This window comes from Echeneis naucrates, chromosome 13 (assembly GCF_900963305.1).
Source record: "Echeneis naucrates chromosome 13, fEcheNa1.1, whole genome shotgun sequence".
Lineage (NCBI taxonomy): Eukaryota > Metazoa > Chordata > Actinopteri > Carangiformes > Echeneidae > Echeneis > Echeneis naucrates.
This window is the reverse complement of record NC_042523.1, coordinates 9562794-9577144: the sequence shown is the minus strand read 5'-3', so window position 1 is coordinate 9577144 and position 14351 is coordinate 9562794. Positions and strand designations below refer to the sequence as shown.

The window sequence follows — 14351 nt, the reverse complement described above, 5'->3', positions numbered from 1 at the left end:
ACAGATATTGCACCTGGATATATTATGGCCAACTTTCATCCTTGGGTTGACCTATTTAGAGGAGCACTCACAAACCCATCGAGGACATCCTTAATAGGACAGAAAATTGAGGGCCAGATTGAGTATCGTGATTAAATGCTTTTTAATTAGGTAACAGAGAAAAAAATCCAGAGTCCCGCAGGAGGCAGCCATTTATAACTGCTGTGCTTCCTGAAGCATTGTACCTATTTAAAACTGTATTGCTTGAATGGGAATGCACCAACTCCTCCTCACACTGCCTCCTGACATTGAATTCCCTCTCAGGCCCCTGTCTTAGACAGGTCCACCATGTCTGTGTTGTGGGTGTATACTGGCAGGCAGTCCAGTGACCCATATCTAGTTTGAGAGGCACACTGACACACAAAAGTGAAGACAGGAGTCCCTAGAAATGAACCTACAGTGTCTAACCAAATAATGGCATTACATAACAAAACAGACAGGACAAACACATGTTCCTGAACATAGCTTGTGCTGCTATGATGCAGGGCAACTTCATTAATTTTGTCAGAAACTCACAACTAAACTCATAAACTCTGTGAATATTTTGACACGAAGGTGAACTCCTGTTTAGTGTGGCCTGTGTTCTTAAAAGCTAATGCAACATGGACATGAAATTCTCTTTTTAGTCGGTCTCACTTTGATCCAATCTGGGCCATAATATTTAACGTTTACATTGATTGGAACCTGGAAATTATGTCTATTTCTGTCACATTACATCATTTTCTTTACAGTTTAAAGCTCACAAAAGAAGCCACTGAGTGCATGAATTGCTCAGAGACTCCAACAACCCTGTTGGAGTCTCAGAGGGTGAAGACCAAATTATCAGGAGACTTGAAACCTTCCTTAGGGCACATTTTTACTAATTAAAATAAAAATAGTACGCCACAGGGGAGGGTTAAATGCTTAAATTAGGTTGCTATAGGGAGGGTTCGGACAGAATACATCATCACCATTTCACAATCAGCCTGAATGTGGACTTATGTGGGGTTAAAACGCAAATCAAATTTTCCATTTGGTTCCAACAATGCATGCTTAGATTGAGATTGTTGTTGCAAAGTGACTCAAAGAATGAAAAAAAAAAAACAAAACGCCATTTCAGGGTGAAAAAGAAGCAACTGCACCACAAAAAAATTCTCAATTTAAATAGAACAATGAATCATCAACATTTTCTGATTTATATGGGGCGAAAGTGGGCGTGCAAGCCCCGCCCAGGGGTGTTGGCTTATGGGCTGGATACAAACTAGAGCTGACTGGGATGCTCTGTCAGTGTTCATCACATCAGCAGACGAACACATTTGATTTCATTTTCCGTCAGGTAAGATCTTTCACTGCTGTTGTAGCTTTAACTGGTTTGGCTTCTTTAAATTTAGAGTTGTTTCACCGACTTTTGGGTGAACTTAGTGCACCTGCAACAAGCTACTGACTGTGAACCGACTTTTATTGTATAAAAGGTGATGGAGACAACTACGAAAAACCCTTTTGTTTTTAGTATTTAAAGCATATTAAATATTTAGTCCAACTTCAGTTTTAGATAATATCAAATTTTATGTCACTTAAACAATCATTGTGTCAACTTTTACTGCATGAGAATGTTTGACTTAGCTTTATTCCGCTCCTCTGCCTGTTTTCTGCTCCTTCAGTCAGTTTCAGCTGCTTTTGTGAATGTGAGGAGAGGATGTCTTCATATTTGAACGTGTTGGGCTTGTTATTTTCATTGTGACTGCACAATTTTACAAAGTTGTGCAGGAGATGATACTTTACTAGTTTAAGCATAATTCTGGTTGCTTAACCTGGTGAGAATAGACTCCTTTAATGTTAAAGAAGTGGGAAAAGTGAGAAAGAAAGAGAAAAACATGACATTTTCTATCTCAGGAAACTTCATATCTAGCATAATGTTTTTTACTTTAATGTGTAAATGCTACAATCATGAGGTCCCATCTTTTACAAAAAGCTCCTGGAGAGTGGATCGGATATTCGGGATGACACATCAGTTCCCCACGCTCTCTGAATCACAGAAGAGGGAGCTACATGAGACTGCTTTACGCATAGTTTCTCCAGGGAAGGGCATCCTGGCTGCAGATGAGTCTGTGGGTCTGTAGCTCCAGTTTCTTCCTTTCATGCTTTACAAGTGCATGCCATAAATTCTGTACCAAAACAGACATAGTCATCAGGCACTCCTGTCAATGATTATGATTATCTTGACCCAAGGAAGAGGACAGTACAGATGCTAATTTCATGTGCACATCACCTCCAATATGGTGACTGCAGGCAGCATGGCTAAGCGGCTGGCCCAGGTCGGGGTGGAGAACACAGAGGAGAACCGCAGACAGTATCGGCAGATTCTCTTCAGTGCAGATGATCGCATCAACAACTGCATTGGAGGGGTCATCTTCTTCCATGAGACGCTGTACCAGCACTCTGATAACGGCATTCCCTTTGTCAAAATGATCAGGGACAAGGGAATCCTGGTTGGGATCAAGGTGAGGCAGTTCAGAGTCAAATAAAAGAGGTGAATTAAACTGGAACAGTTTTTATTAAAACAACTATATATTTTTTTTTATTAGCAGAATCATAATTTTTAATAAATTCAGAATTAATTATGAATTGCTTCTGTATATAACAACTTAACATTATTATTTCTCTGTCTCATCACTCAGGTTGACAAGGGTGTCGTCCCCCTTGCAGGGACCTGTGGAGAAACAACCACACAGGGTGAGACAAAAACAACTTTGGTTTAGTGAGCTCCTTACTGTATTTTGAACACACAGAAATTCATATTACAAGACACTTTAGAAATCATTGTAACCTCTTCCACAGGTCTGGATGGACTGTCAGAGCGCTGTGCACAGTATAAAAAGGATGGAGCCTCCTTTGCAAAGTGGCGCTGCGTGCTCAAAATGAGTGACACCAATCCCTCTAAACTGGCTATTACAGAAAACGCAAATGTTCTTGCACGCTACTCTAGTATCTGCCAGCAGGTCAGGAGTCAGTATTATATTATTTCTCATGTCTTTTAGATGTTCTGGTTCCACATTTATCTGATCTTTACGTTGTTGAACAGCACGGTATTGTGCCCATCATTGAGCCCGAGATTTTGCCTGACGGTGATCATGACCTGAAACGCTGCCAGTACGTCACTGAGAAGGTGGGTTTCTCTTTTCTCATGGGTATGTGAAGTTCTTACGATAAGAATAAGACGTGAGACAGACAGTGAGGACAAAAGAAATCTTCTGTCTGATTGGACCAATGTGTGGCGTGCAGGTCCTGGCTGCAGTGTACAAAGCCATGTCGGACCACCATGTGTACCTGGAGGGCACCCTCCTCAAACCCAACATGGTGACGCCTGGACACAGCTGCCCCACCAAATACAGCCCAGAAGAGGTTGCTATGGCAACTCTGACCGTTTTGCGGCGTACTGTTCCCCCAGCAGTCACGGGTAAACCAAAACAATCTAAGTTAGAGGCGACTGAACTCAAGAAAGATATGAAGTCTGCATAAATGTAGCAGGATTTATTGTATTTTCTTTTTCCCTGCAGGCGTGGCTTTTCTCTCAGGCGGTCAGAGTGAAGAAGAGGCCTCTGTCCACCTCAATGCCATCAACAACTGCCCTCTGGCCAAACCCTGGGTCCTGACATTCTCCTTTGGCCGAGCCCTGCAGGCGTCCGCACTCAGGGCCTGGAGAGGCCATAAAGAAAATGAGAAAGTCGCCACTGAGCAGTTCATCAAGAGAGCAGAGGTACTTTCATTTACCGCTGGTTAATTATGTGATTTGAACCTTTCACCAAAATCGGAGTATGTTGTCTGTTTTGTATTCTCTTGCTTGTTTAACCCTCATTGTCCTCAAATATAACAGCACATTTGATCCTTGGGGATCCATTTGAACACAAAAGGATGACCTCTGTTGGTTTTGGTGACCACATGACCTTTCATTTACTCATTTCTATTGTTTTGATCTAAATTTTTAGCAACATATTTGTGGTCAGTCACCATAAAGTCTCACTCGCCCTTCCTCTTATCTCTATCTAACATGTCCGGAGTCAAAATTGCCCCAGTAAAACAAACGCATTTTCAAATTCTTAGTAGGAGTTAAGTTAAAACATGAACATTGGTCAGAACATGAAAATGTTTTTACTTATAATGTGCACGTGTGTGTGAGAGAAATCTAACTGTGAACATCATATTTTCCTTTTTGGGCACAGGCACAGTCAAGCTTTTAGTCTGCACTACTCTAGACAGGATGTGCAGAGTTTGTTCATGAGTTTGTTCCTCACTCTCACTCAGGGGTCAAATTGACCCCAAGGCTGATAAGAGGTTGTTTTCTTTGTCCACAGGTGAACAGTCTGGCATGTCTGGGGAAGTACACTGGTGGAGATAACCATGGTGAGGTTAACCAGCGTATTTATGGATCCTACCATGCATACTGAACAGAAGGAGAAACCATATTTCAATTAGTATTGTGTCCTTCCATCATCATACCAAGACGTATTAGAAAATACTTGTTATATCGACAGTGTTTCAGAGTATTGACACTCATAACGATTGTTTTCTTGTCTTGACAAATGAGGACAATCAGAATACAGCCTTGGATATCTGTAATAGATGTATTGAATGAAAGATGCTTGCTTTGCGTCTGTTATGGTATGTTATGGTACAATATGCCCTTAACTGTGACAGTGCCGCAACTTAAGCTTTCAAATCTTGCATTAACTATGAAGTATCACAAATACTAAATTGCCATATGCTGTATGGAAGTTTCATTTTGACCGCAGAACAATAATATCAGTCTATGTCACAGCTAAGTTAATTAAATAGTAATAACAGCTGAATTTCTGAAGAAGTTTCCCCCACATATTAAGTAGAAGTATACAATTTGTGCGGAGCCTTTCTATGTGTATGTGAGCAGGATAATTTGTCTAATGTAGTTTAACTATTTATTTAGCAATGACAATGCAGTTAGAAATATTGAACAAGAGAAGCACCAAGCTAGTTTTCATCTGTGGTCTCTTTTGAAAGAAGCACACTTCACGTAGTAATTAAATACAATTCAGTGCCATTTTTTGTGTGTCATTCTCAGTATTCTCTGTGTCCAAATGTAAGCTTTCAAACAATAAAACAGTGTTCAGGTAAAATCTGGTGTGGATATGGTATTTTGTTGCATATTGCAGGTTAAAGACCACTTTGAATCGATGTTTACAAAAATAATGTAGGACCTGTTTTTTCTTCTAAATATATCGGTAAATACATTAATTGGGCTTCTAGAGTCGATTTGTGGGAAATTTTTACTTCCGCATCCAAAAAGCTACAGCGGAAGTGACGTAGGCAGAGGGCGATCAGTGAACCTGGGCAATGGACCCCAATCTCAGTTTTGGCATAGAAGAAACGTCAAATGTGTACCATTACACACTGGACAACGCGCCACAGAGAACAGGGAGAGACCAAGGGGAGAGGAAATGGTCAGAGGAGAGAGATAGAGCTGTCAGTGGAGAGCTGGCAGGTGGTGTTAGCTTCCGTAATATTGTGTTCACGTCATAATATTGCGCAGATGGCCATCGCAAAATTATTCATGGTCATCGATTACAGGCAGGAGTATTGATTCTTGCAAATAATCAAAATTAATGATCTTGATGAAGTGTCTCATACTTGTAATATCCGTCAACACTATGAGGTGTAGCTGTACTACTGCAGAGCATGTGCTGCAGGGAGGTAGATGGCTCCTGGGCCTTAGTGGAGAAAGTCGCTCCAAGCGCAGGGCTTCACACAGCATCCGGGATTTAATGCTTGCTGTCTGAATCAGACAGCCTAGATGCACTGCAGGCAGGAGCATGGTTGGACTGCGATTACAAAAAGATCAACATTAAAAAACAAACCTGTTGATCTGATCGGATATTGTCCGGTTGGAGCAGTCAGTTGATGTCGCCTGTCAACAGAATGAGAGTAACAGCTTTCCCTCTCAAGCAAACTAACATCAGCCAATCAGCGGCAAGCAAACTAACATCAGCCAATCAGCGGGGGTGGACAGTAACGAAGTACATTTACTTTTACTTAAGTGCAGTTTTTGTGTATCTGCACTTTACTTTGGTATTATTTTGGGGGCATACTTTTACTTTCACTTTACTACATTTGAAGGACAAATATTGTACTTTTTACTCCACTACATTTATATGGATGCTCTCGTTACTCGTTACTTTTTTTTTTCTCTGTGCGTGTTGCAGGTAAGAGTATGGCTACGATAATAATCATCCTACCTGGGATTATTTCTCCATAACGATCGGCTCATTCTAACAAACAAACAAAACAAAACACTGAGTCTACGGTCACGGTCGTTTTTTTAGCGTTCATCATGCTTGAGACTTGTTACTCCAGTGTTATACGAAAGATTATTTCAAAATGAACGAATCGTTCACGAACGACACATCATTGCTGTCTAAGACTAAATGAGCCACGTTTGGATTCTCGTGTAAATATAATAATAATTCACCTTTTTTACGATAATATCACATTGACACAATCTGCTGTCTCCAATTACCCGAGGAGGTTAATTGGAGATCAGCCTCGGGTTTAAATGTTGTTCACAATATTAAAATTATTAGTAGAACAATATTCTCATTTGATTCCATATTTTTAGCAAAAAAAAAAAATCTAAAAATTATTAATTGCTGTCATTGCAACCGGTGAACTGGCGGACTATTTGTTGTGGCGGACGTTTCTGTTGTGGCCGCAGCGTTTCCGGTGTTCATGAGCGCCTTGGCGAAGCAGCGCGCTGCCTGAAGAAAAATAGGAGTAGCGGGCTCCGCGTCCGGAGGGTTGTCCGCAGAAAGAGGGGGGAATATCTGGCAGATCGCCGTTTTTCTATCGATTTTATCCGTCGTGCTCGACCACTTGTAGCCGTCCGGTCACCGACCTCACTGTGGCTCCGACGGCCGCCGAGAAATCTCCTTAGCAACAAACCAACCTTTAGCCTCAGCACGCGAGCTGTCCGTTAGCAGAGATGTCGGGTGTCGTGCGAGGCCCAGCCGGGAACAACGACTGTCGGATTTACGTGGGAAACCTCCCACCTGATATCCGCACAAAGGACGTGGAGGACGTGTTCTACAAATACGGGACGATCCGAGATATCGACCTGAAGAACCGGAGAGGGGGGCCGCCGTTCGCCTTCATTGAGTTCGAGGACCCGAGGTGAGCAGCTAGCTAGGCCGGGGCAACGCCATTGTGTGGCTAACCAACGCGTGTGCTAACACATTAGAGCCGGGCTCAGACTATAGCATGGACATCCTGCAGCTTGTTTTCGCGGGTCTGCACGGGTTTCCTGGTTTATCTCTGTATTTGGCTTATAAGTGGAGAGTAAGAAAAATACATAGTTTACACCGTTGCTTTTAAACACTGCCCCGTGCATGTAAATGTTTAGCCGGACACTCGTTTCGCTTTGTTTCTCTTAAGGCTCTCCATTTACCGCTTGGTTGGCTACATTTGGTCTGGGCCGATGAGCTTGTATGCACCCACAGAGGGACCCGATGCTTGTGGTGGCTTATCATAAACTGGTTTAAAGACGAATACGTGAAGTCTCTTGTGCGCCTGTAAAGGCGATTTTAGGAGACTAGATGAAGCTAGCAGCCAACATGGCTGACACGGTCCGTGTCCGCATTTTCTCTGCATGTGTTTTCTGAACTCTGCAGCCCCCCGTGTGTTAATGTTTAAACTGTATTGTTTTACTAACAGGGACGCCGACGATGCCGTCTACGGACGTGATGGTTATGATTACGACGGCTACAGATTGCGTGTGGAGTTTCCTCGGAGCGGCAGGGGCTCCAGGGGCGGATTTGGAGGGATCGGCGGTGCTCCAAGAGGCAGATACGGGCCTCCATCCAGACGCTCCGAGTACAGGGTCATTGTGTCGGGTAGGTACACCATACAGTCACCCATTTGGCTATCGCACAAGAAAGTTGTTTTTATTGTAGGGGGATTGCGCCATGAAGTGCAGGTAATGTTTTACTTTTTTGATAATCTACTCCTTCTTTGAAGTGTAACTTCTAGAGCAAAGGATCCAATTTACAAAAGGTTGGGTCAAGAAAATAGAATTAAATGCAGTTGCTAGCTTTTAAGTGTTGTTTAGCTGGGAGGTGATGCAGTAAGGAATTGCTGTTGTGAAATCCTGGTGGCATAGCTGAACATTTTGGAAAGAGAAAGTTGTTTTATTCATTATGTACTGAATATGCAAAATTGTAGGTTTGCAGCTTCCACTGAATAAGTTAGTTGTATCAGTTTACAAAAAATGTACAAAGGTGGTCATAATTATTATGGTCGACCAACCCAAAAACATAGAATTTACTGTAGTGTCTGTTTCTGCAGATACAATGTGTCATATAACATAATTTTTGTCTCGTCTTTCAGGGCTCCCTCAGAGTGGCAGTTGGCAGGACCTGAAGGACCACATGCGCGAGGCAGGCGATGTGTGTTACGCTGATGTTTTCAGAGACGGAACTGGGGTTGTAGAATTTGTGCGCAAAGAGGACATGACCTATGCCGTTCGAAAGCTGGACAACACCAAATTCCGCTCGCATGAGGTATGTTTGCTGATTTGATTAACTGTCATGGATAATGTTTCTATGCTGTGTTGAGGTGAGTACTTTGAGGCAATGCCACATGTTTTGATGCACAACTGGCCGTCATTTCCAACTATTTACATCACAGGCAGGAATGTTGTCTTTTCAATGTCAAGTTCTCTTGTGTCTGCCAGGGAGAGACTGCTTACATTCGTGTGAAATTAGACGGTCCCCGCAGCCCAAGTTACGGAAGATCACGCTCCCGCAGCCGTGGCAGTCGGAGCAGGAGCCGCAGTCGCAGCGCCAGCCGCAGCCGCAGCAATTCCCGTGGCCGTGGCAGAGGATCGCCCCGCTACTCACCTCGTCACAGCCGCTCTCGTTCCCGTTCTTAAACCTTTCTACCACCGATGCTTTGCCCTTTTGATGTATACCTCTTGTTTTTACCTCTTATGAGTTCCTCCAGATGTCAGCTATTGATTTTTAATTTTTGCATTTCATGTCCCGATGTCCTTGTGGATGATCTTGGTATGTAGGTGTACCCCTTTCCTTCACCCCTTCCCCACCTTCTCCAGCGGCTTCGTCCTCTTGTTTTCTCCCTCTCTTCTTCCTGTCCTCAATTTTTGCAACAGTAGAAATTGTGCTGTGTTGAACTTCAAAAATGTTGAGTCGGTATAGATTGCACTCAATGTTTTTGCAAGTGTTGAAAATTGAGTTTTGGGGTTTTTGTTTTTTGTCTATTTTATTTTTCTTCTTTTTTTCTGTTAATGAGCTTCTTATTGGATATGCGGGGTGGGCCATTTGACTGGGTAGCCCGTTGTTTAACTGTATTTTACCCTTGTGTCTTCCTTTAGACATCTGAAGAGAAGGATTAAAGTGATTTGGAATAAAACCATTGTGGAGCACATTTCATTTGTATGGTCAGGATAGGACATCTAATTGAGGAGCAATCAGGTCGAGGCAATGGTACGCTTCATATTCCATAAATTGAACGTTTTGATCGGTTGCCATATCATGCATGTCATTTAACAAAGCCATATGTGCTGTAATTTGTTATATATACATATATACACATTTATATATATATATATATATAAAATTTTGAACATGCTACTCTGACCTGTGACAGATAGGCAGTCCTAGATCAAGTGTTGTGATGTAAGTGTAACATCTTTGCTGTCAAATTGTAAAATTCTGAATCACTACTTTGTTGCAAAAGCGTCCCACTTCTAACTTAAATGTTTTCAAATGTTTTGACTTCAGGGAGTGATAGTTTTTGTGGCATTTTTTTTTCTTGATCTGACATGAGTGCTCAACATGGAAAAATTAGGCCCAAAAATCTTGACATTTTATTCTAACGGTCTGCCTCTGATTTTCTTCCTGGTATTTCAAGGTTTTGATTGGAGGAGTGGCTCAGTGGATCCCAATCCTTGGAGCTGGATGAGTGGATCGATTAGGAAAGGGATAGGCAAGGATGGATGCTCGGAACGGGATCAGTTTTCCAGGATTCAAATGAGTTGATTACAGAACTAAAAAGCGGGGAGTCCCAGAGCAACTTTTTTTTTTCCTATTAGGCCCTCTCCCTGCCTATCTTTAAAGTTTTTCAGTGATAATGGCTTTATTTTACAAGAAAACGAAACTGAGGACCAGGAAGTTGGATCAAAGGATGGAATCGTAGATGCCTGGTATGAAGCAATTAATTAAAAATTGGGGCGGTTGGGAAGGGGTTTCATGTGGGAGTAGTTTGTATGGTTTGATTTTGCTTAATCTTTTTTTCTCTTAGCATTTTCAATAAAACACTTTAAAAGAAACACATTTTTACTTTGTCATTATTTGAAACGCGAACCATCACTTCATCCATGATCTTGGTGCCTGTGCACAAGTATCTTTCTGTGATCTGGCTAAAAAGAATACATGAAATCATTAATACAAATGACATGAAGCCCAACATATTCATTATTCAGACCTCCAGCGACGACTAAGGGCTGCTCTCAGCAGTGATACCTGCCTGCAGCCCGCAGGCTCTGCTGGTGTACACCGCGAATGATGCATTGTGGGATGAAATAAGATGCCGGCAGAGAGAAGCTGGAGAAAAACGCCCGCACCGCGCGTGGAGGCTGCGGCCCAGCCAATGGCGGCGGGCAGCACGCGGCAGAGGGGCGGGGAGCTGGGAGAGAGCGCAGCGCGCACACACAACCTGCCTACATGCTTATTGTGTGATTCTTTAAAAAGCAATTAGCCGCAGCAGCATCTCAAACCTGCACACACACACACACACACTGCTCCGAGGAAGAGTTCACCGAGGCAAGGTGAGTTACACGTTTCGATGATCTGAAAGAGACTTTAATGGTCGGACATATTTCCGATTTGAGTTTGCCTCCCGATGCCGAGCTCCGGCTGAGACTTGATTCATCTGTGCAGCTCGGGCTGTCGGCGTTTTCGCCCGAGGAGGTGATAAACTAGATATACTTTTGCTTCCGATGCAGAAGCGGGAGCTGTTTATTTTTTATTATGGGAAAGTGATTTGAGCTGGGTAATTTAACTCCACCTGTATCAAGTTTCGCTCTGGTCATAAAGAGAAAAACACACCAGCTGAATACTCTGCAAATGTGTCAATGCGAGCGATGGAGACGGGTCGGCCGAAGGGCCAAACCTCCTGCCTGTGCCCGATGTTCGCGCTGATCCGGGTGGCCTAAACAGTCCCCGGCCCACGTGCGGTTTTCATTTTCAGTGAACGTGCGCCTTCTTCCCTCAGCAGACACCACCATCATCATCATCAACCCCCCCCTAACCATGACTGACAGGAAAGCTGTGATCAAGAACGCGGACATGTCCGAGGACATGCAGCAGGACGCCGTGGACTGTGCCACCCAGGCCATGGAGAAGTACAACATCGAGAAGGACATTGCAGCTTACATCAAAAAGGTGAGTTGGATCCAAGTGGAGCTCTGTGAGCTTACATCAGTGGCACATGATCTGCACTTTTTTTTTTTTTTTTTTTCATTTAATTTTTATCCTCACATCTATTTTTGGTCAGAGTGGAGAGAGGCTCTGGTATCAGGGCTGTAGCCAGGATTTTTTTGTTGGTTAATGAGCCCACAAGTCCCCCTCCCCAAAGCACCACCATGCACAAACATTTAGACCAGACACAACAAACGGAAGTCTCAAATTATTCATCTTCTATGTTTAATTGTACTCAACTCAGAGCATATTGAGAATAAAATGGGCTACCACATAAATGATCAGTTTAGTTAGATCAGAACCCAGTTTGCCAGTTTGACTGTTGGCTTTTTTTCTTCTTTTTTTTTTTTTTGAAAGGTTCACAGAAAATAAATGAATGAATAGATTAATTGTGAAAATAATTGGCAGATTTATTGGTGATGAAGATTAGTTATCAGCACCTCAAGTAACCTTTTAAGGCAGTGAATTTCTCTTCGATATAGATTAATTCTTTTTAGTTTTAATATTATTATAATTATTATTTTATTTATTTTATTTTTTTTTGTAGGAGTTTGACAAGAAGTACAACCCAACCTGGCACTGCATCGTCGGGAGGAACTTCGGCAGTTACGTCACGCATGAGACAAAGCATTTCATTTACTTCTACTTGGGCCAAGTGGCCATCTTGCTCTTCAAGTCTGGCTGAAAACTTTCTGATGGTTGTTGAGGAGTCTTTCCTCCTGAACCTAAATCGGAAATGCACCGGTGGCTGATGTCTCCCATACACTAATAACGACATACCATAATGATGCAAAACCGGCCGTGCGCAATTGCATGGACTATACACTATTTAATATGTATGTTACAGTAAGTTTACTTTTTGATAGTTGCCATTTGAATGCAACTGAAATCGTTTTTGTTCATGCTGTTAAATTATAGGTCATAAAAGAGTTCAATGTGGCCCTTGATTGTTCAAAAAAAGGAAAGCTGTAGAATGTAGTGGTGCTTTCCTTCACAAATGGCTCTGCCAGACTCAGTCTATCAGTTTAGAGGGTGAAGTCATACTGTGTGCACCAGTTTAACAATTCATCTGATCATGAAGAGAAGTTGTCTTGCTCTGTTCTCATGATGAGTTACCTCTGAGAACATAATGTAATCTGACAGCATGAGTTAAGTCTTAATATTCTATTACCAGTTTAAAAGAATTATGTTGTCTAGCCATGCGTATAGAAATGATCATTTTCAATTTGAATTGGAAAAACCCCAACAGAAGTGAAATTTTAGCAGCCACTTTCAGAAAAGATGTCACAACATCCAACACACTTGTTGTTTTGGAACCAACACGAGCCAGTGTAAGCATTTCCAGGGATGTTTAGCTTGTCAGTACTTAAACTTTCACTGTGAAGAACGACAGAGCAAATGAAGCTCTCATACGCAGACCTTAGCTTGTTTTTGTTGGAGTAATAACATACAGACAGGTCACCAAAATCTCCCCCAACTCATCTGCATAGATTTCAGTCTGATTCTGTTTCTGCATGTTTGGAAGACAATAACTGTAATTTATTTAACAGTCAGACACAAATAAAATCTCATCTTGGGGCTAAAATCATTTGCATTATTTACCTTTCACTTTTAAGTATGTAGTTGTTGGACTGAGCTGATGTGTGTCTTGTCCCAATAATTGCTATAAAGCAGCAAAAGGAAGGTGATTTAGATATAAACATCTGTAGTCAACTATCAAGGCTTCCAACACCCGCGCGTTTCAGATGGTTGTGTCGTCCTATGTGGCTTGTGATTCTTTCAAGTTGCATTATCCCCAGCCTTTGTTTTTCCTTTGCCAGTGTACTGCCAGACATCCAGGAAGGACAGGGAATCTGCTGTTGGGGCTTAAAGCAACTACATGCTAGTGTAACTCTTGTCTAGCACACTGATTTGGGGTTAATGTTTTGTTGTGCCAGTATACTTAGCTTGAAATGGCAATGCACAATGTTTGGAAGTTGATGAAATGTGTATATTGGGAGAGAAGATTTAGTCCAAGGAATTAGGTGACAGCAAACATTTCTTTTCTGTGCGCCAAGTCGGTTGTTTGTTCCCATATTCCAGTTTAGCGCGAAATGTGTATCTCTCACGAGCATTAGATTGGATTGTTTTTGAGGGATGTCTTCCTAACTATTGTTAATGTAACCTGATTTAATATTGTTTTCCTCTGGCATGTATCTTTGCTGTGTATATGTAGGAACCGTTCCAATGCTGTTAAATTTGCACAAAACGTGTGCCTGTCATTGCTCTCAACTGTAACCGGCTTGAGTACAATTGCACTTCATTAGAATTACACAGTAGGTTGCTACAGAACCAAAATCGTATAAACTCGATAAAATAAACATTAATTGTTGACTTATTACACTGTGGCCTTTGTTTTGTTTTTGTTTTTGTTTTTTTTACATTTTGGACTTGAAATATTTAACCAACTAAAAAGTTAGTTGGCTTGCTGGTTGGTTAGGAGCTTCAAACGTGCTCTACAGTGACGTTAACAAACACAGCTAAAATCTGCCAACCGTGTCGGATGTTCCTGCAGTACCCAGAGGTGCACTGTCAGGACTGGATTGGTGTTTCTAATAACGTATGTATACATTTTATTTTCTCTTTCAGCTTTTCCCTATTTGGAGTAACAGCCAGCCAGTCACCTCTGTGACTTGCAAAATTGATTTGGACACAGTTTTTACGTTCAATGCCCTTCCTGCCGTAACCCTCCGCATTTCTCCAGAGTTAGGACTGACAGAAGCGTACCACTGCTTTGCCTTGTGGCTGGGGTTTGAACCCGGGGCCTCTCTATGC

At 42.2% G+C, this 14351-nt stretch overlaps 3 protein-coding genes across 4 annotated transcripts; all 3 read left to right on the top strand.

The window, feature by feature from the left end:
* Positions 1-2018: 2018 nt before the first annotated feature.
* Positions 2019-4463, top strand: LOC115052703 (fructose-bisphosphate aldolase C-like). Its single transcript, XM_029516980.1, has 8 exons — positions 2019-2130; positions 2308-2519; positions 2697-2751; positions 2857-3017; positions 3101-3184; positions 3301-3475; positions 3576-3775; positions 4371-4463. Exons 1-8 carry the CDS (start codon positions 2019-2021, stop codon positions 4461-4463), a joined length of 1092 nt encoding a protein of 363 aa, XP_029372840.1.
* Positions 4464-6797: 2334 nt separating this feature from the next.
* On the top strand, positions 6798-10391 carry srsf1a (serine and arginine rich splicing factor 1a). Of its 2 annotated transcripts, XR_003841400.1 has the most exons (5): positions 6798-7215; positions 7756-7934; positions 8428-8600; positions 8774-9542; positions 9970-10391. XR_003841400.1 is itself a non-coding variant. In XM_029517251.1 (4 exons), the coding sequence occupies exons 1-4, from the start codon at positions 7028-7030 to the stop codon at positions 8969-8971; spliced, it is 738 nt and encodes a 245-aa protein (XP_029373111.1). In that variant the 5' UTR covers positions 6798-7027; the 3' UTR covers positions 8972-10391. The 2 variants fall into 2 exon arrangements, 1 of the variants encoding a protein (XP_029373111.1); XM_029517251.1 differs by having other exon boundaries at positions 8774-10391.
* Positions 10392-10761: 370 nt separating this feature from the next.
* On the top strand, positions 10762-13859 carry dynll2a (dynein, light chain, LC8-type 2a). Its single transcript, XM_029517334.1, has 3 exons — positions 10762-10885; positions 11332-11501; positions 12085-13859. Exons 2-3 carry the CDS (start codon positions 11370-11372, stop codon positions 12220-12222), a joined length of 270 nt encoding a protein of 89 aa, XP_029373194.1. The 5' UTR covers positions 10762-10885; positions 11332-11369; the 3' UTR covers positions 12223-13859.
* Positions 13860-14351: the final 492 nt, after the last annotated feature.

What these genes read in the sequence shown, in the direction of transcription:
- LOC115052703 (XM_029516980.1), top strand. Translation starts at nt 2,019, where the DNA reads ATGACACATCAGTTCCCCACGCTCTCTGAATCACAGAAGAGGGAGCTA. An exon ending in TGGAGAAACAACCACACAGG is followed by an intron (nt 2,752 to 2,856) that starts GTGAGACAAAAA and finishes CCTCTTCCACAG; the next exon opens with GTCTGGATGGACTGTCAGAG. An exon ending in GCCAGTACGTCACTGAGAAG is followed by an intron (nt 3,185 to 3,300) that starts GTGGGTTTCTCT and finishes TGTGGCGTGCAG; the next exon opens with GTCCTGGCTGCAGTGTACAA.
- srsf1a (XM_029517251.1), top strand. Translation starts at nt 7,028, where the DNA reads ATGTCGGGTGTCGTGCGAGGCCCAGCCGGGAACAACGACTGTCGGATT. An exon ending in ATTGAGTTCGAGGACCCGAG is followed by an intron (nt 7,216 to 7,755) that starts GTGAGCAGCTAG and finishes TTTTACTAACAG; the next exon opens with GGACGCCGACGATGCCGTCT. An exon ending in CCAAATTCCGCTCGCATGAG is followed by an intron (nt 8,601 to 8,773) that starts GTATGTTTGCTG and finishes TGTGTCTGCCAG; the next exon opens with GGAGAGACTGCTTACATTCG.
- dynll2a (XM_029517334.1), top strand. Translation starts at nt 11,370, where the DNA reads ATGACTGACAGGAAAGCTGTGATCAAGAACGCGGACATGTCCGAGGAC. An exon ending in TTGCAGCTTACATCAAAAAG is followed by an intron (nt 11,502 to 12,084) that starts GTGAGTTGGATC and finishes TTTTTTTTGTAG; the next exon opens with GAGTTTGACAAGAAGTACAA.